This window comes from Aspergillus thermomutatus (genome assembly GCF_002237265.1).
Source record: "Aspergillus thermomutatus strain HMR AF 39 chromosome Unknown NODE_44, whole genome shotgun sequence".
NCBI lineage: Eukaryota > Fungi > Ascomycota > Eurotiomycetes > Eurotiales > Aspergillaceae > Aspergillus > Aspergillus thermomutatus.
The window spans coordinates 85,058-111,827 of NW_020798093.1; the positions used below are offsets into that span (position 1 = coordinate 85,058).

Below are 26,770 nucleotides of genomic sequence, written 5' to 3' on the forward strand. Positions count from 1 at the left end.
GAGGACCCTGAAAATCGATGTGGACGATCATCAATCAGAAATCAACTCCAAGACAATTCAGAAGAATGAATTGTATCAGCGATCACCATAGAATGCATGATTGAAACTCGTCTTATTCTTAGACTGCGAAAGATACCTCTTAATGGAGTCGATAGGAGAAGTGTTGATGATAGTCGGCCTCTTCCGAAGCTGCTTTTAGCGTCTGCCACCCACGGCGAGTGCCGACACTTATGGAGTCATTGTCGACTGCTCTCCTGATTTATTAACCCAGCATTGCTCTCAGGTTTTGCGAGGCTGGTCCTTGCAATTGAGTTCAAAGGAACTTTACACACTAACACTTTCCCAAAGTCTCAACGAAGTGTCAAATCCAAAACACCATGGCGCCCATCCTCACCTCCAGCCCAACTCTCCGCATCACCCCCGAACCCTTCACCCAAGAGGCCTTCTCACCCTTCGGCACCGCCATCAGCTGTCCTCTCCCACGCAATCTCTCCTCCGCACCTCCTCTGTCCTCTCTCCCTCCTCACGATCCCGCTCCAGTCGTTGCAAACCAATCCTCCGCCCTCAAGTACAGCCCCATCTCCCCACTCCTCGACCGCTACCCGCAATGTCCCAGCGGACAGCCCTCCTCCGCCCGCATGAGCATGTTCTCGTGCTTCCCGCGCAAACTGCGCAGCTCCAGAGGAACAGGAGGGGAGACTAGCGTCTTCGACGTCCGCATCCTGGAGCGACACCCCTTCACCACGCAGACTTTCACACCTATCGACCTATCCAGCCAGGCCCGCGCAGGCGATGCGGAGGAACCATTCTACCTGGTTATCGTGGCGCCGACGTTGAAGGGCCAGACGGCGACGGCAACTACGCCTTCGGGGGACACTGTGACGATCAGGGACCCCCCTGACTTGAACAATGTGCGGGCGTTTGTGGCGCGGGGTGGGCAAGCGGTGACGTATGGGGTTGGGACGTGGCATGCGCCGATGGTGGTGTTGGGTTCCAGGCGGGTGGATTTTGTGGTTGTGCAGTTTGTCAACGGTGTGGATGATGAGGATGTGCAGGAGGCTGCGTTTGGGGAAGGAGTTGTGGTTGATTTGGGGAAGACTCGGACATCGGGTGCTTCCAAGCTCTAAAACGCTTGGAGGAGGTGGTATTCTTGCCTACGTCTGGAATGGAGGCCTTTGTCCGTTGGAGAAACTTAGTTATGAATGTACGATAAGCATGACTAGATGGGTATCTCGAGCAAAAGTGCAACACACGAGAAGATACGGCATATGTACATGGAGGGTCAGGAGTAACGAGCACTACGCGGTTGCTCACCCGACATATTGCTATCGCTACCGCCCGAAGACCATGCAGCCGTGTTACCCAACGACTGTCGTACTCGACTGGCCATCTCTAGGGCCTCCTTCGGCAATCCTGCGAGCTGCGCGACTTTCAGCGCATGAGATTCACGGTTCACTCCCTTGCGCAGTCGATGGACAAATGAGAACGACCCCGAGGCCGTCTCTTTCACATCGGTACAGTATCGCCCCAGTGCCTCAAAGTCACCGGTCATGTCCGCCAAAGCATGGAAATGGGTTGCAAACAATGTCCGGCACTTGTTGCGGTAGTGCAGGTGGTGCAGACACGCAAAACTGACTGCTGTCCCGTCTTCAGGCGTTGTCCCGCGGCCAACCTCATCCATGATAACGAAGGAGCGCGCTGTCGCCTGCTTCAATATGGCGGCCGTCTCCAGCATCTCTACCATGAAAGTGGACTGGTCTCGGAATAAATCGTCAGCCGCCCCAATGCGACTGAATATCTGATCTACAATGCCAATCTCCGCATACTCAGCAGGCACGAATGACCCAACCTGTGCCAAAATTGTGATTAGCGCATTTTGGCGCAAGAACGTGCTTTTACCGGCCATGTTCGGACCAGTGATGAGCCAGATCCTCTCCGAGTCGCCCAGGAAGCAGTCGTTATTGACAAACTGTCGCCCTTGCTCCTCGAGCCCAAGCTTGACCGTTGGATGTCTTCCCCCAACGATTTTGTGGGAGACTCCATTGTTGAGGATCGGACGCACTAAACGTTGTTCTTGAGCCAAGGTGGCGAAAGAACACGCAACATCTAGCTCGTCCATCACGGCTGCGTTGCGTCTAATCTTCACTAGGTTGAGAATCACTTCGCGGCGCAGTGTCTCAAAGATCGCCTGTTCCTCTTGTCGAATTTGGACTTTCACCTGGTCCATTCGGCCACCCAATGCTGTCCAGGCGGGAAGGTAAAAGGACCTTGTCGACTTGGTTGAAGACACATTCCGCGTCACACCTAGCTCCTCTAAAGACTGCTGGGAAATTCTGACTCCTTTGACATGGCAAATATGTCCCAGGCCAGGAGTCCATTTCAGCGAGAGGGCAGAAGATCCGACTGCTTCGCGAAGACGTTGAGTAAGACGCGTCTTTTCATCTTGCAGCTGGTCCAAGGACTCATGTAGCTTAAGAAGAGCCGCGCTGGCATTGCGCCTCATGATCCAACTGTCAAGCGCAATTGTTTCTTCCGTCGGAACCTTCGATTGATCGCTGTTCTTAGCTCTCACTTTTTTCGGAAGTGCCTCCACTTCTCCAGGCAGACCCTCGCTCATGGCTACTTCCTGCGCCAAAACCGCCGCTTCAGCAGCCGTATCATCCTCAAGACGCTGCTTCTGCAGTAGACCTTCTTCGTCAATAGCAGCTGAGATTCGATCCGCCAGCATGGTCGGTCCATCCAGATAGAGTCGACCAGTCATAGCTGAGAGACTACGCTTGGCGCCGATGGACTGTATATGAGGCAAACTGTCAAGCCGGCCGTTATCTTGGCTTGATAAAACCCTCTTGATCTCCCTCGAAGCCTGAATGGCCCTGGCAAGGCAGATCAGGTCGTCTGGGTCTCCTCTCCCCAAGGTAAATTTCTGGACCAAGCGTTGAGCATCATAGCTTCGTTTTAGCAGTTGGATTACACTGTCGCGTAATTCACTATTCTCGAGAAAGACTGATACAAGGTCGAGTCGTTCGTTGATTACCTGCAATGACGTGGAAGGGGATGCTACGAATATATCAGTCGATGTAGCTACAATCAGCAAAATACCAGAACAGGGTGAGCCATACTCAGACGATCTCGTAGCAGACGTGCTCCGCTTTTGGTAGACGTCCGGCGCACCGCATGTAGTAAACTTCCCTTTCCAAAGCCGTCCCGCGCCGTCTCAAGAATTTCCAGGCCTCTCAGACTGTTACGGTCAATGTTCATAGACTCATTCAGATGTCGACGACGAGGCGGCTGAAGCTTCAAATTCAAGCCCTGCAGCTGTACTCTGATATACTCCAGCAAGCTATAACCGGCTGAGACCTCTTCTGGCGTGAAAGCGTCAGAATCTTGGCCAGCTATAGGCGCTTCAAGCACAGAGCTCCACTGCGATATAGGTAGAATCCTGCCGGGAAATGCGAAAGAGGTTATCAAACGATGGTCATGCCCGACCAGAAGTTGCAGCTCCTGCCCGATCAGATCCTGAAGTTTCTGGTCCACGAGTATCTCCCGTGCTCCAATCCGAGCAATAGCCGAAGGAAGCATCTGAGCGGTCGTCGATTGTGTGAAAAAATCGCCTGTGGATAGGTCCAGCCAGGACAAGCCTACGCGTTGGAATGCGGATGACAAAATGTGCTGCTGCGCAGACAAATCATCCTTCTGTTGTTCTAATTGCGCTTTCAAGGCTGGCACGTCCATATAAATCGCCAGCAAGAAATTGTTCTCCGAAGGATCCATGAACTTCTCATCGATAAGGGTACCTGGCGTGATAATTCTGGCTACCCTGCGATCAAAGAGCAGACCACCCCGGGCTTTATCCTCGGCGACATTGGCAAACTCTTCGCTGATAGCCACGTATTTATTCAGGTCTTGGACGAGTATCTTCAGAAACCGGTCTAGCTGAAAGAAAGGAAATCCTGCCATGGGAACAGGTCCCGCGTTGGTCTTCTTGAAGGCGAGCTTCAAGTTCAGCAACGGAGCTAGCTCTTCAGCCTGCTCAAAGTAGAGCTGGAGAATCGTCAGGGATCTATGCTGCCTTCAGAAGAGAGAATACGACTGTCTAAATCTACTCGAACCGCCAGTCCGAAGTCCGTACCTCGTAGAAGCCTCCTACTCGAGTCAAAACAACACAATTCCTGAATTTCTGCATGTTATTCCGATGTCCTTGTACGACGGTGGGGTATCGAGGCGCATCGTCCGTAGCATCATCATACGGCTCGAGTTTCAATGCGCCTTGCGGTAAATCCTTGAGTTTGACCGTAGTCCGCGTTTTCGCCCCCCTTCTGAGCTCGAGATGAGGCGTTGGTAACGGAGCTTCGACGCGTGAGAGTGGACGACGCGCATGGTGACAGATCGTTCGATGCACGAGGCAACGATGCGGGGCAGAAGTGTCGAATTCAGGGAGATAATAGAACCGCGACGGGACTAAACGGGCGAATCGAAGTCCATTGATGCGCATGGTCTTGAGCTGAGCAGGTCACCAAGATGGTGTTGATGTGGATGAATGAGATTGCGGGCGGCGACAACTAAAAAGGGGAACCTCAAACCTCAGGTGTCTGTCACTCGCCAAACCTTCCCGCTTCGCCACTGAAATCTGCTACAGAAGAACTTCCCGACAACTTTCAACGCCATCTCCCTTCAACCATCCAAACCACTCAGGCAGCTTGCAACCCTGCAACAACGAGTAAGCTTGCCTGCTGCAAGAGGATGATTCAGGTTTGTGAAGCCTTTTCGGACACTTAATCATCCCCACAATTCATTTCTTGACGCAGGTGTCTCGACGCGCCGGCTGAATCTGAGCTCCACTGAGCCCGGGCGACTGAAAGAAGTCGTCGCACGATCGTTCTTGTTTTGTCGGATTTTTGATTGCAGTTGAGACATCGTCAAGATGGCGGACCAAAATATCTCCCAGTACAAGTACTCGGCGATGTCCAACCTGGTTCTCCAGGCGGACCGTCGTTTCATCTCTCGCATCAACGATGAACCCACCGGAGACCCAGAATCCCTTGCCGGGCGCATCAGTATTCGGGAGATGGGCTCAAGAGTCGCGCATGATGATGTGCCAAAGACAAAGAAGAAAGCCGTCGGGCCTACAGATATCGAGCGAGGTGCGATCCGAGAAGGGGAGGATGTGCTCGCTCGAGAACAGAGAAAACGTCGCGGGCAACAACAATTACGCGGTCAGGGTATTCTCTCCGCTGCAGATGCTCTCATCGAAGGGTTGAAATACCGCCCTCGGACACCCGCGACCCGCGCGACCTACGATCTTATACTTACGATGACTGCCAGCCATCTGGGTGATGTCCCTCACGAAGTCGTCCGAAGTGCTGCCGACGCTGTGTTGGAGCTGTTGAAGGACGAAGATATGAAGGACTTTGACAAGAAAAAGGAGATTGATGATTTACTTGGCAGCTCCATGAGTCCAAAAGAGTTCAACGAGCTTGTAAACTTGGGTAAGAAGATTACGGACTACGATGCACAGGACGAGGACGAAGAGATGGAGGGTGGATTGGACGGCCAAGAAGAGGCAGAGCTCGACGAACGCCAGGGTGTCGCCGTCGTCTTCGACGAGGAAGACGAGGATGATGAGCGGATGGGCACTGTCACCGAGGTCAGAGACGAGGATGACCTGACAGACGATGAAGAGCCAGATGAACAAGAAGCTCCCGATATTGAGGCTGCGACGGCCGAGAAGGCGAATCTCGAAGGTCTTGCGGATGACGAAGAGATGGTCATCGACGGTGGGCTAGATCGCGCCGACCAACGACAGGACAAGAACTTGATAGTTCCTGCCCGGCAAATCGACGCTTACTGGTTACAACGTCAAATTGGTTCTGCTTATACCGACGCTCATATACAGCAGGAGAAGGCCACACAAGCTCTGGAAATACTTGGTGGCAAAGTGGAGGACGGCACAGAGAAATCCCTGCGAGACGTGGAAAACGATCTGATGGAACTTTTCGATTATGAGCACCCAGACCTTGTCGCCAAATTCGTCACAAACCGCGATAAGATTGTGTGGGTAACTCGTTGGCGCAGGGTTGCCGAAGATGCCGATGCTCGCCATCTCGTTGAAAGTGAGATGGTTGAGGCTGGCCACCGAGCTATTTTGGACGAAATTCGAGGCAAGACAGTCCGTGATGAAGCGGCAGGTCGTCCTGAGAAGAAGATCAAGCTCGATTTGATGGATGTTGATGTCCCTAGCGCGCCAGTCCCCGAGCAGAAGCCTGCAGAGGGTGGCTTGGTCGGCGGTCTGCAACCCAAGAGGCTGATCAACCTGGAGAACCTTGTCTTCCATCAAGGCAACCATCTGATGACCAATCCGAATGTCAAGCTGCCTCAAGGTTCCACCAAGCGGACATTTAAAGGATACGAGGAAATTCATGTACCACCGCCAAAACCCAAGCGAGACCCTGGGGAGAAGAACATCCCCACCACTGAACTGCCTGAATGGGCCCGTATCGGCTTTGGCAGTTCCAAGGAACTCAATCGAGTTCAGACCAAATGCTACCCGTCCGCCTTCCACGATGACGGCAATATGCTTGTCTGTGCTCCCACAGGATCTGGAAAGACGAATGTTGCCATGCTTGCCATTCTTCGCGAGATCGGCAAGAATCGCAACCCGGAGACGGGAGAGATCATGCTCGACGATTTCAAAATCATTTATATCTCTCCGTTGAAAGCTCTGGTCCAGGAGCAAGTCGGCAACTTTGGCAAACGGCTCGAGCCCTACGGCATTCGAGTTTCTGAGCTGACTGGTGATCGTCAACTCACAAAGCAACAGATTGCTGAAACCCAGCTGATTGTCACGACTCCCGAAAAATTTGACGTCATCACCAGAAAAGCGTCGGAGACGAGCTACACCAAGCTCGTGCGTCTCATTATCATCGATGAAATTCATTTGCTTCATGACGAGCGAGGACCTGTCATTGAGAGTATCGTTAGTCGGACAATCCGCAAGGTAGAGCAGACGGGAGAACCTGTCCGCATCGTTGGTCTCAGTGCGACTTTACCAAACTACCGTGATGTAGCCAGCTTCTTGCGAGTTGACCCCAATAAAGGCCTGTTCCACTTTGATGGTTCTTATCGACCATGCCCCTTGAAGCAGGAATTCATTGGTGTCACCGACAAGAAAGCTATCAAGCAGCTGAAGACGATGAACGATATTTGCTATAACAAGGTTCTTGAGCAAGTCGGGCAGCGAAGAAACCAGATGCTCATCTTCGTCCACTCCCGGAAGGAAACGGCGAAGACGGCCAAGTATATCAGGGATAAAGCATTGGAGATGGAGACTATTGGCCAGATTTTGCGTAGCGATGCTGCAAGCAGGGCTATTCTAGCGGAAGAAGCCGAGTCTGTCGACGACGCATCGCTGAAAGACCTGTTGCCATACGGTTTCGGTATTCACCATGCAGGGCTGAGTCTAGCGGATCGTGACTCCGTCCAAGCGCTGTTCGCTGATGGCAGCATCCAAGTCCTCGTATGCACGGCAACTCTTGCCTGGGGTGTCAACCTTCCCGCGCATACCGTTATCATCAAAGGAACCCAGGTATATTCACCAGAGAAGGGTAGCTGGGTTGAGCTTAGCCCTCAGGATGTCCTCCAGATGCTAGGCCGAGCCGGTCGACCTCAATACGACACTTTTGGTGAAGGTATTATTATCACATCCCAATCTGAAATTCAGTACTACCTCTCCCTCATGAACCAGCAATTGCCAATTGAGAGTCAGCTCATGAGCAAACTTGCTGATACCATGAATGCGGAGATCGTTCTTGGGAACATCCGCAACCGCGACGAGGGAGTGGAGTGGCTGGGTTACACTTACCTTTTTGTCCGTATGCTCCGCTCGCCTGGCTTGTACAGCGTGGGCGCTGATTATGAGAACGACGACGCGTTGGAACAAAAACGAGTTGACCTTGTTCACTCCGCAGCCGTCATCTTGGAAAGGGCCGGACTTGTTAAGTATGAGAAGAAGACTGGGCGTCTGCAATCCACCGAACTGGGACGAGTTGCTTCGCATTACTACATTGGCCACAATTCCATGTTGACCTACTCTCAGCACATCCAACCATCCATCTCGACCATTGAGCTCTTCCGCATTTTCGCCCTCAGCGACGAATTCAAGTACATCCCTGTTCGACAAGACGAGAAATTGGAGTTAGCAAAACTTCTCGGTCGTGTTCCTGTTCCTGTGAAGGAGAGCATTGATGAGCCTCATTCGAAGATCAACGTCTTGCTGCAGGCCTACATTTCCAGACTAAAGCTAGAAGGTCTTGCCTTGATGGCAGACATGGTGTATGTTACTCAGTCCGCGGGTCGTATTTTGCGGGCGCTTTTTGAGATTTCCTTGAGGAAAGGCTGGTCATCTGTCGCGAAGACTGCTCTCGATCTCTGCAAGATGGCTGAACGGCGAATGTGGCCGACAATGACACCACTTCGTCAATTCCCTCACTGTCCCCGGGATATCCTGCAGAAAGCGGAGAGAATTGACGTGCCTTGGTCCAGCTATTTCGACCTCGACCCTCCTCGCATGGGCGAACTCCTTGGTATGCCCAAGGCTGGACGGACGGTGTGTGATCTCGTGTCCAAGTTCCCTCGTTTGGAAGTCCAGGCGCAAGTTCAACCTGTCACCCGGTCATTGCTTCGAGTGGAACTTACCATTACTCCGAATTTCGTGTGGGATGAATCTTTGCACGGGACAGCGCAAGATTTTTGGATCCTCGTCGAGGACTGTGACGGCGAGGAAATTTTGTTCCACGATCAATTCATCCTCCGGAAGGACTATGCACAGGCCGAGATGAACGAGCATCTGGTCGAGTTTACTGTTCCCATTACCGAGCCGATGCCCCCTAACTATTTCATCTCTCTCGTTTCCGATCGGTGGATGCACTCAGAGACCAAGATTGCGGTGTCTTTCCAGAAGCTGATCCTTCCAGAGCGATTTCCGCCCCACACTCCTTTGCTGGACATGCAACGGGCGCCCGTCAAGGCACTGAAGCGTGAGGATTACCAGCAGCTCTATCCTGAATGGCAATTTTTCAACAAGATCCAGACCCAAACTTTCAAGTCTTTATATGATTCCGATGACAATGTCTTTCTCGGTGCTCCCACGGGCAGTGGCAAAACTGTTTGTGCTGAGCTTGCGTTGCTGCGGCATTGGTCAACCAGAGATAGTGGCAGGGCCGTCTATATTACTCCTTTCCAAGAGTTGGTTGATCAACGACATGCGGACTGGGAGAAGCGCCTGGGTAACCTCGGTGGCGGCAAGAATATCGTCAAGCTGACCGGAGAGACCACTGCGGATCTTAAATTGCTGGATCAGGCAGATCTGGTTCTCGCCACACCGACGCAGTGGGATGTTCTGTCCCGGCAATGGCAAAGGCGCAAGAACGTGCAATCTGTGCAGCTGTTTATAGCAGATGAACTGCATATGCTTGGAGGCTATGGAGGATACGTGTACGAGGTAGTGGTGTCGCGCATGCATTCCATTGCCCTTCAGCTAGAGAATGGTATGCGTATCGTTGGGTTGAGTGTGCCTCTCGCTAACGCCCGCGACATTGGCGAGTGGATTGGCGCGAGCAAGCATACGATTTACAATTTCAGCCCTCATGCTCGCCCTGTGCCTCTCGAGCTCCATCTCCAGTCCTTCAGCATTCCTCACTTCCCCTCACTCATGCTGGCCATGGCTAAGCCGGCATATCACTCGATCTTGCAGTTGGCTCCGGACAAGCCCGCGCTTGTCTTTGTACCTAATCGCAAGCAAACAAGATCAACAGCTATGGATCTCTTGGCTGCTTGCGCTGCCGACGACAACGAAGACCGGTTCCTTCATGCTGATGTGAATGAACTTGCGCCACTACTGAATCGGGTTCAGGAACGGACGCTGGCAGAATCGCTCTCCCACGGCATTGGATACTATCACGAAGCTCTTAGCGCCACTGACAAGCGCATCGTTTCGCACCTCTTCACCATTGGTGCGATTCAGGTTCTACTTGCTTCACGCGATGTCTGCTGGGAGCTGAATCTCACTGCGCATCTTGTAATCGTCATGGGAACACAATTCTTTGAAGGCCGCGAGCACCGTTATATCGACTATCCCATCAGCGAAATCCTGCAGATGTTCGGCAAAGCTACTCGTCCTAAGGAGGACAAGATTGGCCGAGGTGTCCTGATGGTACCTGCAGTCAAGCGCGAGTATTACAAGAAGTTCCTTAACGAAGCTTTGCCCGTCGAAAGTCATTTGCAATTGTACTTACATGACGCATTTGTTACCGAGATCAGCACAAGGACAGTCACTTCGACCCAGGACGCCGTGGATTGGATGACTTACACGTATTTTTACCGCCGTCTCCTTGCCAACCCCAGCTTCTACGGTTTAAGTGACGTTAGCCACGAAGGTCTCAGCACTTTCTTGTCCGAGTTGGTGGAGAACACATTGAAGGAGCTGTCGGAGGCTAAGATCATTGATCTGGATGAAGAGGATGACAGCGTTTCGCCCCTCAATGCGGCCATGATTGGCGCTTACTACAACATTTCCTTCATCACCATGCAGACCTTCCTCCTTTCGCTCAGCGCTCGCACGAAGCTCAAGGGTATTCTGGAGATTATCACCTCGGCCACGGAATTCGAATCGATTCAGATGCGTCGACACGAAGACCACATTCTACGACGGGTGTACGATCGCGTACCCGTCAAGATGTCACAACCCGCCTACGACTCGCCTCACTTCAAGGCCTTTGTTCTCCTGCAAGCTCACTTCTCCCGCATGCAACTGCCCATTGACCTTGCCAAGGACCAGGAGGTCATTGTCAGCAAGGTTCTCAACCTTCTCAGTGCATGTGTCGATGTTCTCTCATCTGAGGGTCACTTGAACGCGATGAATGCCATGGAAATGTCACAGATGGTCGTCCAAGCCATGTGGGATCGGGATAGCCCTCTTAAGCAGATTCCTCACTTTGGCCCTGAAGCCATCAAGGTCGCCAATGAATACAACATCAATGACATCTTCGAGTTCATGGAAGCGATGGATCCGTCCGAGAACAAGGACTACACCACGTTGGTCAAGCGACTTGGTCTCGATAACTCACAGTTGGCTCAGGCTGCCGCGTTCACGAACGAGAAGTATCCCAACCTTGACCTTGACTTCCAGGTGGAGGATTGTGAGAATATCACATCCGGCGAGCCGGCGTATCTCAAAATCAAGATCGAACGGGAAGTCGAAGAGGACGAGGAGCCTGACACCACTGTACACGCCCCGTTCTACCCCAGCAAGAAGATGGAGAATTGGTGGTTGGTGGTGGGAGACGAGAAGACGAAGAATTTGCTTGCCATCAAGCGAGTTACCATCGGACGCAAATTGGAGTTGCGCCTGGAGTACATTGTGCCCACGCCTGGTGAGCATGAGTTGACGCTGTACCTAATGTGCGACAGCTATGTGGGTGTCGATCAAGCCCCCACGTTTACTGTGACGGCAGCTGAAGGCATGGAAGAGGATGAGAGTGAGGAGGAAGAGGAGTAAAGGGCCTATAAAATTTGTTGGCATCTAGACCCGTCTGTTTTATTTTTCTTTGTTGTAATTATACGGTCTATGTGGAAGCAATGATAATAGGAATGTTCAATCCAAGATTTCAGATCACGTCCAGTTGTCAGCGTCTTTTTTGTAGCATTTCTATCGATTATCTCTGATGAGTGTAGTTATATTCACCACCATCATTCAATGATCTTCAGGGTATGATATATCACAAATAATATTTATTATGTGAAGTACTCCGTAGATAGACTCAGTACTAAACGTTGATCTGCTTGGCTTCTCCTCACGCAATACCAGGCAGCTCTCCATTTCTCCAACCTCCTCTTCTCTTCCCCCTTCCATCTCCTCCACAACCCCCTCCTGATCTGACAGCGTCCATCATTGTTGTATCTCACTGCTTGCCATATACACAGTATAATAATCCATTATCCATAAATTACACAGTTTTGTCTGTTCAACCCAATTGCATTGTCTTCCCCTAAACGCTTGGCGCCGATCTTATCGAGACAGCTCTTATCACTCATGACCATCCGATCAATGAAGTTTACTCCGGAGTAAGTAGACATTCGTCTTTCAAAAAAGGCAGTCATGTCTATTCCTAGAGCCTGTGAAGTCCTCGAGTCGAAAACAGGCATGTTTTAACACAATTCGGGTCGCTGACTTGATCAGGGTCTTACTGGGAGCTCCCCGCCGCTCTGGGCCCATCCCCAACTCTTCAGGGACACTTGCCGTCTACACACAGACAACCTACTCCTTCGACTCTCATTCCAAGACCAATGAGATCCGCGTACTAGACATTGCCACCGGCCGATCAGCCCTCATCACGAACGACCCGGGCGCCAGCAGCCCACAGTGGCTGGATAACAGCGACCAGCTGGTCTGGCTGAAGACAAAAGCAAATGGCAACACCAGCTTCATTGTCGGAGACGCGCGGGAAGTCGACAAGACCTACACTGCGGGCACTGTTCCCGGTCCCGTGTCGGATCTCAAGGTGACTGTTGTCGAACCGGGCAAGGTTGGGTTCGCGGTGGCTGGGAAGGCCAACCCGGATGGGTCATTGTACAATCCACACGACACCAAGAAGCCTCTCAGTTCAGGCAGGCTGTATACGTCCCTCTTTGTCCGACACTGGGACTCGTGGATTGAGCCACAGCGCAACGCCATTTGGTATGGCTTGCTGCAGCGCGCACCCTTGTCCCCTGCCACTCGGCAGGCAGGCAGATATTCCGTCTCTGGGTTGACGAACCTGATCTCGGTTTGCGGGCTGACTGGGGTTGAGTCGCCTATCCCACCTTTTGGCGGCTCAGGCGATTTCGACATCAGCCCGTCAGCAATTGTGTTTGTTGCGAAAGATCCTAATCTCAACCCCGCGACGCACACTTCCTGCTCGTGCTACTACTGTCCGATGTTCTCGTGGACCGGTGTGGGCGCGCTGGAAGCCAAGATGTGCACGGTCAAGGGTCTCGAGGGCGCTATGTCATCCCCTGTCCTTTCGTCTGACGGCAGCTCGATTGCTCTCCTCGCGATGCGTGAGGATGGCTATGAGTCGGACAAGAACAGAATTTTATATGTTCCAAACCCTTGGAGTGGTGAGATGATTGAGGTTTTTGCCTCTGCTGATGGCAAGGGACAGTGGGATCTCAGTCCGTCGGGATTGACCTTTGCTAAGGACGATCAATCATTATTCGTTCAGGTCGAGGAGCTGGGCCGTGGCGTTTTGTATCAACTTCCTCTCGACAATGTCCGCCATAGTACGCCCGATGCGTTGAAGAAGCTCACGCATTCTGGTTATGTTACGGATGTTTTCCCCTTAGGGGCGAATTCATCGAAGCTGTTGATCTCCAGCAACAATTTGGTGGACAATAGCTTGTGGACCATCATTGACACCCAGGATGCCTCCAACGTCAGGGTCGTCTCATCTATTGGCCGTGGAGGCACCGCCTTTGGCCTTTCACCCACACAGGTAGATGAGATTTGGTTCAGAGGCGCTGAGGATCACCCCGTACATGCGTGGGTGGTCAAACCGTCCAATTTCAAGCCTGGCGACAAGTATCCGCTCGCTTATCTGATTCATGGAGGGCCCCAGGGAGCATGGAATGATCAATGGAGCACTCGATGGAATCCTGCCGTGTTTGCTGAGCAGGGTTACGTCGTCATTACGCCCAATCCCCGAGGCAGCACCGGATACGGGCAACCATTTACGGACGCGATCCGTGGTTCATGGGGAGGCCTTCCTTATATCGACATCGAAAAAGGATTTGACTACATCGAAGAGAATCTGGATTATGTTGACACCACTAGAGCCGTTGCACTTGGAGCGTCTTATGGTGGTTATATGATGAACTGGATCCAGGGCCATCCGCTCGGCCGCAGATTCAAGGCGCTCGTCACCCACGACGGAGTGTTCAGCATGACCTCTCAGCTTGCTAGTGAGGAACAATACTTTCCGCTCCATGATCTGGGAGGCCCGATCTGGAAGGTCCCAGAGAACTGGGAAAAGTGGGATCCGTCTCGTTTTACGGAACATTGGCAGACACCGCATCTGATCATTCACAATGAGCTCGACTACCGTTTGACAATAGCCGAGGGACTGGCGGCGTTCAACATCCTGCAAATGAGAGGAGTTGAGAGTGCCTTCCTGACCTTCCCAGACGAAAACCACTGGGTGCTGAACCCGGAGAACTCTCTCGTCTGGCACCAGACTGTTTTCAACTGGATCAACAAGTATGTCGGCTTGCCTCCAGTGACCGATGAGAAGGGTGATGCCTTTACCTCGAAGAAGACACCGTTGGAGAAGCGTGTAGCTGGTCTATCTCTTTCATAGTCTGATGTATCTGTAACGACTCTGCATTTGTAGTCTTGGATGTGCACAATGACCTTTTGATATAGCCGCGTCGGTATCCTTTGAATTCGAGATTCTGTCTCATAATCCTTTGTTGATTATCCTCAATGGATGGCTCATTACATTGTTGAATGATCTTATTGTTTGATTTTTCATTTTCTAGGATGAAACGGAAAAGCCTTTGAGACAAAGGCTGAGTCCAATATGGTCAACTGCTGGTTTGTTGGCACCAACAAAGAATTGCTATTCTTGTCATTGGCTTTTCTTCGCCATAAATCTTTGTGACATACAGCAGCTGTTTCATGGTTTATGATGAAACCGTATATAAGCGACGATTGCCTGCTCTCGTCTCTATGATCTCACAGCTACGATCCAACTGCTTTGATTTGAGCAATCTACTCCCACGCAGCAACACAAGAAGCGAACTGACAGAGAAGTCCAAGTCTATATCTCACCTTTGACCAGGAAATTAATTCTTCCATATACAGAATGCAGGGCGGCAAGAATCCCTCCCTTCCCCGTATCGTGATAGACCCTTCGTCACCTCAATCCCCCAGTATCTCCTGCACATTCTCACCGTCAACACCCACAAACTCGACTTCGAACCGATTGACAGCCAAGCCATCGCAGTCACCATCACAAGTGGAATCAAGACCAGGGTTAGGACCCAGCAAGGCCCATCCATCCTTCCAGTCCATCCTCCGCCATCTACGCACCCCGCTCTGCCCCCTCGTCTCCAGCACCACGGGGCTGCAGCATCCCAAATTCCCCAAGACCCTCCTCGCCTACCACCTACTCACCTCCCGGCAACTGGACGATCTAGCTCGTCACTTCCACCAGGTATGGCCCCCGGTGGAAGCCACGACGGCATACCCCGTGTCGATCCCCGCGTGGATCGGTACACAGGGCGAGAAGAGCGTCAACCTCCGTACGAAGCGGCGACGGTTTGGTCGCTTTATTGGGCTGAGGGGGTGTGAGTCGCCTACTGTTAGTGATCATAGAGAGACGCTGGCAGGATCTGCGAGTGAGGACGAAACGGAGGAGGAGCTTCTGGCGAGGATGGAGTGGGAGTGGGAGCAGGGTCTTTTGCAGGCGCAGCGGGATGATCCTGATGCTATTTTGCGGTGGAAGGCATGGGGGTGTTGATTCTTCAGACCCTATTCAGTTGGGGTCTGAAAGGTGCGTCGTCTTTGTTTGTCTTTGTTCGTTTTGCGGGAGTTGTGATGCTGCGCGTGCATATTCAGCCTTGATAGATATCTACATTCAGCCAAACGCATACTCATTGGAGACAGGGACCACATTTCAATTCGATGCGATTCAAATCATATTATCCAATCTATTTGATTAAAGGCATCTCCAATAAATCTAATACCCCGTTTAGCCTGATGGAGTGGTGGGGTAATTTCTTGGTTTCTGGTGTTTTAGCCTGAGTCGGATAAACCCGAGAGGCACTGAGATGCTATAAGAATCCAGCGGCACTGTCGATATCAGAATGCTCACGGCAATCACTTCTTTACTCGCTAGACTAGGCCGTCCTTGAAACACAGGGAAGAAAATAACAATGGCCAGAGAACCCCTCGTCAAACACATCTACACCGCGGACCCCTCCGCCCACGTCTTCAACAACAAACTATACATCTACCCCTCGCACGACCGCGAGACAGACATCCAGTTCAACGACAATGGCGACCAATACGACATGAACGACTACCACGTCTTCTCGATGGAGACCGTCGGCGGCCCCGTCACAGACCACGGCGTCGTCCTCAAGGACTCCGACGTCCCCTGGGTCTCCAAGCAGCTCTGGGCTCCCGACGCCGCCTCCAAGAACGGGAAGTACTACCTGTACTTCCCCGCGCGCGATCGCGAGGGGATCTTCCGCATCGGCGTCGCGGTGGGCGATAAGCCCGAGGGGCCGTTCGCGCCGCAGCCGAATCCCATCCGGGGCAGCTACAGCATTGACCCGGCGTCGTTTGTCGACGAGGACGGGCAGGCGTATCTGTACTTCGGCGGGATCTGGGGCGGGCAATTGCAGTGCTGGTCCAAGTCGGAGAAGGGGGAATGGGAGTTTGATGCATCGAAGACGGGCCCGCAGGAGCCCAGCGGGGACGGGGTGAAGGCGCTGTATCCGCGTGTGGCGCGGCTGACGGAGGATATGCTTGAGTTTGATGGGGAGATCCGGGAGCTGGAGATTGTGGATGGGGAGGGGAGGCCGCTGGCGGCGGATGACCATGAGCGGCGGTTCTTTGAGGCGGCGTGGATGCACAAGTATAACGGCAAGTATTACTTCTCATGGTCGACGGGTGATACGCATTACCTGGTGTATGCGACGGGGGATAGTCCGCTGGGTCCGTTCACGTACCGCGGCCGGATCCTGGAGCCGGTCCTCGGGTGGACGACGCATCATTCTATCGCGGAGTTCCAGGGGAAGTGGTATCTTTTCTATCATGACTGTTCGCTGTCGGGAGGCGTGGATCATCTGCGGAGTGTGAAGATGCGAGAGATTGTTTATGATGCTGAGGGGAATATCAAGCTGGCTGAATGAGGGCTTGGTATTCAGATGTATAGCTACTTGCATGTTCCGAGAGATGTATATATCATAAACGTATGTCGTTATGTCATGAAGACATCAATGTCCCATTCCCCTTGCTTGATTTTCCATGACAATGCTCCAGTACTTGTCGCGACTGCGAGCTCGGAATGTCTTTCCCCATTTGATCATCACCAGGAACACGGCAGATATGGCCATGCCAATGAATGCCGCTGACACAAAGCAGTTCTGGTATCCCATGTCTTGAAGCCAGGGTGTAATACTATATTAATCGAGTCTTCGTCAGCACTCGCATTCAAGTCCGCTTGGGCCGTAACCTACCCGTAGCCGATGGCAAACGACATCGTGTTGCGAACCAAGATCACACTAGCCATCGCATCGCCACTCAGCTCCCTGTAGCTGTCAACGAGGTAGTTGACGCTCAGGGTGATTCCGCAGGTGTTGGCGAGCGCAAGAAGGCACATTGCAACTAGAAGTCCGAACCAGTGGACCTCATGGGCTGCACCCACACCCCAGAGGAGCAAGGATCCAGGGACAAGAATCAGACATGCAAGGAAGGGCCAGAGACGCTGCTCGGCTTCCATCACTCCGCCGTTGCGTCGAGCTAGGTTAATTGTAAGCCAGTCACTGAATCTGCCGGTGAAAAGAGATCTAGGCTGAGTTTAGTAGGGCCTGTATGTTGATTGCTCGCTAGCCATAAGACCAACTCACCCACCAATGACACCTAGGCAGCATGCAAGGTAGCTCAGACCGACCATTGATGAACTGCCATACTTAGTCGGATGCATGCTAGGTTGTTCTCTCAGCAGTCCTACCTGAAATTATACGGTGCTGACCCCAGAATAAGAGACGCGGTGGCATTCAACACGTTGAACCAAATCAGATACGAGCCATACGAAAACCTGCCCCCGTCAGTGTCCAGTGTTTGAAATCAAGATCAGGAACCGGTTGACGTACCCAGCATAGAAGATAACCGGCCAGCTCAGGTAATACAACGTTTGGTAGAACCTCCTAAACATGTTGTTCCGGGCTTGTCGAGGTCCAATGATTGCCAGCTTCTGAATATAGGTCTTCTTGCTATAGATAACTCCACACTCGGTTTCATCCGCTTGTGCAGTGGCAGGTAAAGCCTTTTCCTGGTCAGCTTGCTCAGAGGGGGTCGTTGACGACTCTAGCACGCCCTCGACCGTGGCTGTCTCGGCATGTTTCCGTGCGTAGTTTGTCTCCTCCATGAAGAAAAAGAGGAACACGATAGTTACGGCGCAGAATATGGCAGGCCAGTAGAAAACCCATTGCCATCCCTGATATTGGGCGATGAAGCCGCATATGACTGGCGCAAAGTAGTTGCTCCCGGCCAAAAAGAAAGCGTACAGTCCCATATACGTCCCTCGTTCATGGGTAAAGTACTAGACTTCATCAATAAGTAGCATACACTTTTGAGCCACAAATACGCACCACATCCGTGACCGTCACTTCTGGAAGGGCTTCAATCGGAGCAACGAAGAAGCCTGACAGAATGCTGCGGCCAATCCACTCGCCGTTCGAACGAACATAAGGACTATTAGCAGAGTGTCCCCATTAGCGATTAGAGTCCATGACGAAGCATCTTGATAACGTACCCCCATATCAAGGTAGCCTATTGCAAGGATTCTCTGTCAGTCTCTTGACCTTGTCTCAATACTTTTGCAGGACTCACCAATATTCCGACTAATGAGAGAATGTAGGTCAACCGTTTGCCATACTGCAATGCAAATGGTTGCCAGAAGAGAAGGCCCCAGCCTGCGAGCAAGAACATATATCCGGTTCCTTGATTGAGAGTGTCCACCGCAACACCCGTCTCTTCAGAGAGCTGAACAAGCACCGAATAAACAACCGAGGTTGAGATTCCCGCAAACAAGGTGTACCTGGACGATAGGGAGCAGATTAGCCGTTTCATAAAGAACTCTATAGATCAAACAACCTCCTAGGTTGACTCACACGCTCACACAGATCGTAGATAGTAGCTTGCGCCGTGGTGACCAGTTCAGGGGATCATCTGGGTCATTGGAGGGTTCAGGCACAAGCACAATATCTCTGTCTCCTCTATCAAGGTGACGAGTGGCCAAGACACCATCCAAGTCTACCAGGATGAACGTGCCTGGGATGGCATCACTGTCCACATGAGGCGCCATGACGAAGCAGAATTGATTGTATGAGTGCTTGTGAATTGCAATAATGCTGTTTACATGTCCTTGGATTTTCCGAATGTACAAACACCGCTGCCCAGCTCGATGGAGGTTGCAATCGGACTGCCGATCAGAGTCGAGTGGCGAGCTCAAATATAAGTCTCACTGCAGAATGTATCAATCACGCACGGGTACACGTTTGCTGCTATAAGCTTTAGCTTTAGTCTCGAAGATAACCGGAGCGTACGAAGTTGAATGGGAAGTATGAGTATGCACTTGTTATCTGCTCCTCTCCAATCCACCAAGACGCGATATGGCGGATATGCACATTCCTGATAGATATCAGCGTCACGACTCACGACTGTACCACATCGCAACAATTGCCGATAAGCACGGGTCGGAAGCATTCCGCTGTCATGGGACTGGATGATAATACATGGATGCATCAAGTTCAGATATCAAAGAGGCCCACTTGACTGGTTATCGGGGGCTCTCTCCACGAGGAGACGATGATCCATATTCCATACGGAGTAGTCGATAAATGAATCAGAAGCATGAGAGGGGCATATCACTGATGGAAGCGGACTTTTCTCCTCTCTTGACGGTACTTTGGTCCGAAAAGGAATTAAGGAACAAGGACGATGAGCTGCTGGTGAGGTTTATTGGACAGTCTCAATGGGCCGTCGAGCTAAGCAAGGAGCTAGCTTGTACATCAGCGCCATCGGGGTAGTTGGTTATCACCGTCGCTTGATAGTCCATGTTCTCCCCTCCTTGTCTTCTGCATCATTGGATGGGCTCGCCGACAGGCATCATGTTGAGATGAAATGATTTGTCTAAGTGGTCGATACATTCGTGCTCCAGTTGGAGACAGCTGGGCTTCCCCGCACATGAAGATACCTCAGTCCTTTGGTTGATATCGTCCTCTCAACCAGACATCTCCACAGGAAACAACATCTACAGGATACACATTTGTTCTATTATCTGATCACTAAAGGTATACTCATCTAGGAAGAATCATAGCTACTTTCCCACACATAAGTGGACAACCTGGTCAGCACTAGAGACGCTTAAACGCCTGCCCTACCATCTCCTCACTCCGTGTCCACAACGCTCGGCCGTTTTCCTCGCCAGCAGGGAAGTCAATCTTCGGCAGAGCTAGAATCCGACAATTATCTAGGTATGCGCCGGAGCGTTCTATTCCCAGATACAAATCCATCAGCACGATAGCCTCCGGTTGACACATTACATGTATCTTACAAAACCAGAAGAGAGGATCCCACTCACCACTGATGTCTGGATCCAGAAGAGCTATGAGAATCGTGGCAATTGCCTGCGAAGCTGACTTTGGCGCTTGTTGAAGAAGAAGGGGTAGATCTTCCCCCACTTCAAACATGGCTGACTGTCAGGAACTCATCAACTGCAGGGAGTCATCTGGTTCTGGCACGCACACTCTTTCTTTCTTTGGAGCCATGAAGCTACCTGCTCTGGCGAAGCAACAGTCTGAATGCTTGGCTTGGAGTCTGAAGGATGTTCAGCCTACGCCAAAGATGGAGGATGATGAGATTGCAAACTCACTTCCGGGATTGACAGAAAAGGTGCACATTGACCGTCCAGACCCCGAGATAGCCAGACACTTGACCAGCTGAACGTTGGCGAGCATCGACAAAGCAAATGCATCCAATGGATGATATGCCTTTCCATCCTGCAGAATCGACAGATACCCATGCGATTACCCTCTGTACCCCAACTCCAACCAGAGCAAAACACTTACTGCGAAATTGGGATCATCCCACGCCGGCGGCGGAGCTTCAGGCCGGATACTAGAGCAAATCATGACCACCCTTGAACCCGCCGGCAGCAAGTCCACAATCAAATTGATCAGAAGGAAATGACTGAGATAGTTGCACTGGAAATGAGACTCGATTCCATCCACCGTCTTCGTCCACGGCGCAGCCATCACCGTCGGAAATCCCACAAACCCATCAATAGGCACATCAAGCTTCCTAAGAGCCTGCGCCGCGTCGCGCACAGAGGCCAACCTGCCAAAATCTACCGAGATGAAGATCAGCTTGACCTTGGGGTGTTTGAGGTTGATATCGTCGATCATCGCTTGCGCTTCGGCCTGGGACTTGCCCATCAGGATAATGGCGGCCGCATCGCCGCTTGCCAGGGCCTCGGCGGTTGCTGCTGGTAGTCCTGTCCGACTGACTCCGGTCAAGAGAACTTCTCATGGAAATGATTAGCTTATGATTGCAGTACTTGAAGGGTTTGACGTGTTTGGCGTACATGTTCGTTTCTTGATGCTCATGGGAAATGCATTGACTACATCGGCACCTTTGGTCTCGGATCCCCATTTGAGTACCATGTTTGCGACTGTTGATCAAGAGCTCACAGGGTCTGTACAGCTTGATGGTAGCATTAAGAAGCCTCACTTGTCGCAAGCTGTCTGATTGAATGAGGCTTTGGTTTTCGTCATCATGAGTCCGCTCACATTACGTATGGAAGACGTCCTAAGAATTGAAGATGTGCCATTACTTATTTGGTCTGGTGGATTGTTACCAAGGTCAAGCAAGTGTGAACGGCCAATCGTCAGTAGTATCAAGAAGCAGAGTCGCTATCGCGGCAGAATGAAGTAGTGAAGACTTAGTCGAGGGTCTGTCATCGACCGGATTCCCTTGTGGTCTCAGAGAAAGATATAATCGAAATGCAAATTTCAGAAGAGATGGTGGACATTAAAGAGATATTCCGGGGGAATATGTTGAGCACTCGGCTCATACTTTACAAATCAACCCGCACATAATGGGCCCGGTCAAGACAAGGCGTTCGTTGCAAGAATGCGAAGAGAAAAAAGGTGACGGCCTCGCGGTAGAGACTGGAAACGTCACACCCAATAGAATAATCACTTTTAGGCGGACCCTGAAGCGATACCATCGTCATCTGAAAGATCCTTGATCACGTCCTTTATGATCTGAATGAGCTCATCGATATCAGGGCGGTCAGCAGGCTCAACCTGTAAGCACTTCCGGACTACCTCTTTCACTGGCTCACTGATGGTTGCAGTATTGTCTTTACCCGCATCATCAGCTCCAGCTCGGCCTTTACCCTTGGTAGACCCGGGCTTCTCATCTGGGAACCGCCAGTCCCCGCCCAACACACACATACTTAGGCTACCGCCGGTCTCCTCACTTCGGGCTTCAAAGGGGCTTTTCCCTACGAGACAGGCGTACAATGTACATCCCAAGGACCAGATATCAACCTTGGTGTCAATGATCGACCCGGTCTTGACGTCGAACAGCTCAGGCGCTCGGTACGGCATAGTACTGTGCTCGGCAGCAGTATCTTGGACGGCCAGAGCCAGGGAACGGGAAGTGATAGCTATCGGGCTAGGCGCTAGGGAGCCGAGATCCATGAGAATCGGAGTCTGACCGTCATCGTCGATCATGATATTGCCTGCCATAGGTCAGTTCCCCCCCGCGCACTTGAATTGCAGGCGCGCCAACTCACCAGGTTTGATGTCCCTATGCGCATAGGGGCGGAGGTCTCCCTCCTGAACTCCCTCCTGGCTTCTGGTAACCTCGTCATCCATCAACGGCTCATTCTCTGAATCTTCCTCGTCCACTCGCTGGCTTGCTCGACGCTTCGGTTTTCCCATTTGCATTGATAATTCTGCATCTGCCTCCTCGCCCTCGCGTCTAACCGCTTTGGCTCTGCGTGTGGACCCAGCGCCACTTTTTACTCGATACTGGTGCATCGCTTTGAGCGCATTGGCGACACCCAGCATAAGCACCATTAGCTTCTTCTCGGGAAAGCGAGTATGGTTCACGAGATTCGCATTGATCGCATCTTGAAGATTCCCGCGTTGGTAGTAAGGAAGCAGGATGTAGACGGTTTTCGACCCTGGTTCGCCGCCATCGGAACGAAACTTCGAGCCCGGCTCTGTGGATACGCAATGGTCTATCGAATGGATGATGTTCGCTTGTGATGTGAACAGGTTGTAGGCTTCGACCTCTTTCAAAGCTTGTGAAACAGACTCTTGACCGAATGGACACCGGATCTTCTTCAAGGCGAAGAGCTCTGACGTAGCCTTATCTTGGACGAGGTAAACGTAGGAAAATCCACCCTAGCAGAGTCGGCGATGTCAGCTGAGGGGGTATAACAACGACATAACATGATCTGGAGATCCGATTGACTTACTTCACCTAGCAGCCGTAATAATTTGAAGCTGCGATTGTTGATTTTCAGCTGCGGCGTACTCGGAAAGCAGCACATGCAATCTGTAAAGTTGTAGAGCAGATCGAAGAAATATTGGGCCATCTTGCGCGACGAATCAGGGAAGCTGTCGCGACGGACTCTGTATCAGAATAAGATTATAATCGACTGGTTTTACGTGATCTCTTCCAAGCTCATTAATCTGCGGTCGTCGTACTTTATCTAGTGCCTCCGCAGAATCGTCGACTTGCGTGGTCCCACTGTCCCACTGTAGAGCAACCACGTACGTACTTCGCGCCAGTAATGGAAGTCGGGAGGCGAGATTGGATGATATTCAGAGACAAGTGGCCTCGAGGCCGGAGCGGGGAGCAAGGATAAGGAATGCAAGGAGAGAGAGAATCTTGGGAGATGAACGTGGCAGGTGGACGAACGGATAGTCGGACGAACCCGAGAGATGTTGATCAGGAGGACTCCAAGGTAATAATTCTTAGCGTCGGGATATGGTGAGATAGATACTGCTGTAGTGTAGGCTCATGTCGCAGTAAGGTTGAAATAGAGCTGTGATGAATGTCTCATCGACAATATACAGAATAGATAGATAGATACAGATCAGAGATTAAAAGGAAGAACTGCCTTACTGCTGCCATGGAGGGAGTTAGTCGGATTACGCATGGGCGCTGTGGAGCAGCAGATAACCCATGGTTCGTGTCTCCGTTGTTTGTTATTATTATTATCATCATCATAATGGCTATTATATTATGATTATATCTACGTACAAAAGTATCTAGATAGAGGATGAAGATACATAACGGGGGAAGCATCATGACCAGACTTTCAGTGCAATTGTCGATGATCGGTGTCTCTTCTCAGCGTCAATCCTCTCATATCTCCATCTAATAATGCATGCCTAAATCTCCATTCGTCGTTCCCTTTTTGCCAATTGACCCATCCTATTCTTTTCATTCTTCTTTTTCGGGCTTCTTCCCTGCCCAACTGGCAAAATAAGAAAAAAGAAAACGAAACCCCGTCCAACCCCCTTAATAGTTAACAGTCCATTGTTGGCTTCCAGAAAAGCCATGAAAACTTCCTCCTACCTATCAGTCAATGACCAGTCAATGATCTAAAGTGCAGGAGCTCCACTCTTGTCTGTTCTTCCTTGCACCGCATCATCCCTTTAATGCCGCTCTTTCTTTCCCCCCTCTTCGATTTGTGTCCCTTCTGAACTTCTGGACCCCTTCACCTTTCCGCTCTGGTCGCGTTCGTCACCTCGAGCACTTTGAGGAAGCTCTTTCTCAAACTCCATCCCCATGGCGCCTCTCGACGATATCCAGGTTGGTGATGTTGTGAACGTTCCCGGGGGCATGTATGGGACGGTCCGCTACCTGGGCAGCGTCGCCGGAAAACCAGGTAAATTCGCCGGGATTGAACTGGCTCCGGAGCATGCCAGGAGAGGGAAGAACAGTGGAGATGTGGAAGGGAGAAAGTATTTCAAGACCTCCGTCCCCGGTTCCGGCATCTTTGTTCCCATGAACAACAATCGCTACGTCACGAAGCGATCTTCCACGTCCGCCCCTACCGTTAGCACGGCCCCTCCGACGCCTTCGCGACCGATCAATTTCAGCAAATCCGTGGGACCCAGTCCTGCAGTACCTCGTCCGCGCGTTAGACGACCCTCTCTACCTCGCCCAGAATCGCCTCGTGGTCCGCCCCCCTCCAAGCTCAGCCTTGCCGGTCTTCGTACACCGTCCACCGCCTCTCGAACAGGGCCGAGTCCCAATGGCTATCCTCGAAGTCCGGTTAAAGCTCCGTCTCGCGCATCCGATAGGGCTCCCTCCCGCTTGAGCGTGGACGATGACATGTCTTCGGTTAGAACTTCCGACTTCCATCGCAGCTCGATGGCGTCGGAGGTGCAGGAACTGAAAGATCAGATTAAGAGCCTGGAAAGGCAGCTACTGGACCGCGACAAGCAGCTGGAGGAACAGGCAAATACACTGGCGGAATTCCAGAGGACAATCGAGGACCTGGAAGGTTCGGATGCCCTGTCCATCAGGGCCCAGCTGCGGGAGAAGAATGAGAAGATTGCGCAGTTAACAGCAGAATTCGATCTACATCGAGCTGATTTCAGGAGCACCCTCGATACGCTGGAAATAGCCGCATCGGAGACGGAGCGGGTCTACGAACAGCGCCTGGACGAACTCATGCAGCAAAACAAAGAACTCCAAGACCGGGGTGAGGACGTGGAGGCCGTTGCCAGGCAGCTGAAGCAGCTGGAAGAGCTGGTTTCGGAGCTAGAAGAGGGCCTAGAAGACGCAAGACGCGGCGAGGCGGAAGCTCGGGCTGAGGTTGAGTTTCTACGAGGAGAGGTTGAAAGGACAAAGCTCGAGCTGAAAAAGGAACGGGAACATTCCGCGGCTATGTTGAGGGATGCCCATTCAGCCGGAGAAGGAGGTCGGCAGAACTCGAAGGAACTAGATCAGAAAGACGATGAGATTCGCGGCCTCAAAGCCATCATCCATTCGTTGAGCAGGGGCGATCCGAACTTTCCTGGCCTGCAGAACGGGCTTGCAAGTTCACGACAGGACCATGACTCGGAACAAATCGCTCATCTGGAACAGCGTATTCAGGAATTTGAGCACGCAACCGAGAGCAAGAACTATCGCATCGAGGAGCTTGAGCGGGAGTTACAGCAACTGCGGCTTAACAGTGGAAGCCGTATTCGCAGCTCCACGATCAGCGCTTCAACGACTCACCACAAACCATCGAGCTCCGCTGGATATATCGGGACCGCGAACACTATCAACCATGCTCATCGACTGTCTGACCGCACGGTGGTCCCTAATGACTGGCAAGAGCAACCTCATGGTGAAGGTCAGTATCAGCCGTTTGGCTCACACCACCGAGGAGCCTCGGACTCCTCCCGCAACCGTCTGGAGACCATGCATGAGTCCGATGGGCGCTCTGATGACGGCAATTCATTGTGGTGTGAGATTTGCGAAACCGGCGGTCACGATATCTTGAGCTGCACAAACATCCTTGGGGCCGAAACCAAGCATGAGCATGTACTCCCCGCTGAGCAGTCACACCACGAGGGTTCCGTGGACGGCAAGTCGACCCCCGGAACTTCCATTGCCGAAGAATCGTTACCTTCAAAGGATGATGATAGCGCCACCCCGCAAAAGACAGGACGAGATGCCGTCCTGGAGGGATTGAAGGGTATCAGTGGAGGGCTCACGGCTTCAATGGCTCCTGTTGCAGGAAAAGCCAGTGGCGTGATTGATGAAACCAAGTGGTGTGCGCTCTGTGAGAGAGACGGTCATGAAAGCATTGATTGTCCTTTTGATGACTGAACAGCCGCCGCTGCTTCGGGATGCTGCTGATGGTGGCTCATGTTGGACGATCACCTATTTCTTCTGTCCTTGCTGACACAATGACAGTCATTG

General features: G+C 51.8%; 10 protein-coding genes across 10 annotated transcripts; 6 read left to right on the forward strand and 4 right to left on the reverse strand.

The window, feature by feature from the left end:
• Positions 1–377: 377 nt before the first annotated feature.
• CDV56_107693 (ureidoglycolate hydrolase) lies at positions 378–1,127 on the forward strand (the record flags this gene model as incomplete). Its single annotated transcript, XM_026761312.1, has 1 exon — positions 378–1,127. One exon carries the CDS (start codon positions 378–380, stop codon positions 1,125–1,127), a length of 750 nt encoding a protein of 249 aa, XP_026616323.1.
• Positions 1,128–1,282: 155 nt separating this feature from the next.
• On the reverse strand, positions 1,283–4,492 carry CDV56_107730 (mismatch repair ATPase MSH1; the record flags this gene model as incomplete). Its single annotated transcript, XM_026761349.1, has 3 exons — positions 1,283–3,057; positions 3,120–4,041; positions 4,130–4,492. 3 exons carry the CDS (start codon positions 4,490–4,492, stop codon positions 1,283–1,285), a joined length of 3,060 nt encoding a protein of 1,019 aa, XP_026616324.1.
• A 429-nt stretch (positions 4,493–4,921) lies between these two features.
• On the forward strand, positions 4,922–11,551 carry CDV56_107858 (ATP-dependent RNA helicase BRR2; the record flags this gene model as incomplete). Its single annotated transcript, XM_026761477.1, has 1 exon — positions 4,922–11,551. The coding sequence occupies one exon, from the start codon at positions 4,922–4,924 to the stop codon at positions 11,549–11,551; it is 6,630 nt and encodes a 2,209-aa protein (XP_026616325.1).
• Positions 11,552–12,100: 549 nt separating this feature from the next.
• Positions 12,101–14,387, forward strand: CDV56_108094 (oligopeptidase family protein; the record flags this gene model as incomplete). The annotated part of the gene is made up of 2 exons (XM_026761713.1): positions 12,101–12,117; positions 12,233–14,387. The coding sequence occupies 2 exons, from the start codon at positions 12,101–12,103 to the stop codon at positions 14,385–14,387; spliced, it is 2,172 nt and encodes a 723-aa protein (XP_026616326.1).
• Positions 14,388–14,894: 507 nt separating this feature from the next.
• CDV56_108179 (uncharacterized protein) lies at positions 14,895–15,551 on the forward strand (the record flags this gene model as incomplete). The annotated part of the gene is made up of 1 exon (XM_026761798.1): positions 14,895–15,551. One exon carries the CDS (start codon positions 14,895–14,897, stop codon positions 15,549–15,551), a length of 657 nt encoding a protein of 218 aa, XP_026616327.1.
• A 415-nt stretch (positions 15,552–15,966) lies between these two features.
• On the forward strand, positions 15,967–16,950 carry CDV56_108206 (glycoside hydrolase family 43 protein; the record flags this gene model as incomplete). Its single annotated transcript, XM_026761825.1, has 1 exon — positions 15,967–16,950. One exon carries the CDS (start codon positions 15,967–15,969, stop codon positions 16,948–16,950), a length of 984 nt encoding a protein of 327 aa, XP_026616328.1.
• An 84-nt stretch (positions 16,951–17,034) lies between these two features.
• Positions 17,035–19,127, reverse strand: CDV56_108241 (putative MFS transporter; the record flags this gene model as incomplete). Its single annotated transcript, XM_026761860.1, has 9 exons — positions 17,035–17,218; positions 17,278–17,607; positions 17,668–17,721; positions 17,772–17,858; positions 17,914–18,362; positions 18,412–18,514; positions 18,576–18,592; positions 18,653–18,860; positions 18,934–19,127. The coding sequence occupies 9 exons, from the start codon at positions 19,125–19,127 to the stop codon at positions 17,035–17,037; spliced, it is 1,626 nt and encodes a 541-aa protein (XP_026616329.1).
• Positions 19,128–20,178: 1,051 nt separating this feature from the next.
• On the reverse strand, positions 20,179–21,486 carry CDV56_108322 (putative oxidoreductase, short-chain dehydrogenase/reductase family; the record flags this gene model as incomplete). Its single annotated transcript, XM_026761941.1, has 6 exons — positions 20,179–20,276; positions 20,406–20,516; positions 20,570–20,641; positions 20,697–20,823; positions 20,893–21,344; positions 21,408–21,486. The coding sequence occupies 6 exons, from the start codon at positions 21,484–21,486 to the stop codon at positions 20,179–20,181; spliced, it is 939 nt and encodes a 312-aa protein (XP_026616330.1).
• A 540-nt stretch (positions 21,487–22,026) lies between these two features.
• CDV56_108372 (putative serine/threonine protein kinase ENV7) lies at positions 22,027–23,435 on the reverse strand (the record flags this gene model as incomplete). Its single annotated transcript, XM_026761991.1, has 3 exons — positions 22,027–22,571; positions 22,626–23,241; positions 23,316–23,435. 3 exons carry the CDS (start codon positions 23,433–23,435, stop codon positions 22,027–22,029), a joined length of 1,281 nt encoding a protein of 426 aa, XP_026616331.1.
• A 1,202-nt stretch (positions 23,436–24,637) lies between these two features.
• On the forward strand, positions 24,638–26,677 carry CDV56_108437 (CAP-Gly domain containing linker protein BIK1; the record flags this gene model as incomplete). The annotated part of the gene is made up of 1 exon (XM_026762056.1): positions 24,638–26,677. One exon carries the CDS (start codon positions 24,638–24,640, stop codon positions 26,675–26,677), a length of 2,040 nt encoding a protein of 679 aa, XP_026616332.1.
• Between the last annotated feature and the right edge of the window lie 93 nt (positions 26,678–26,770).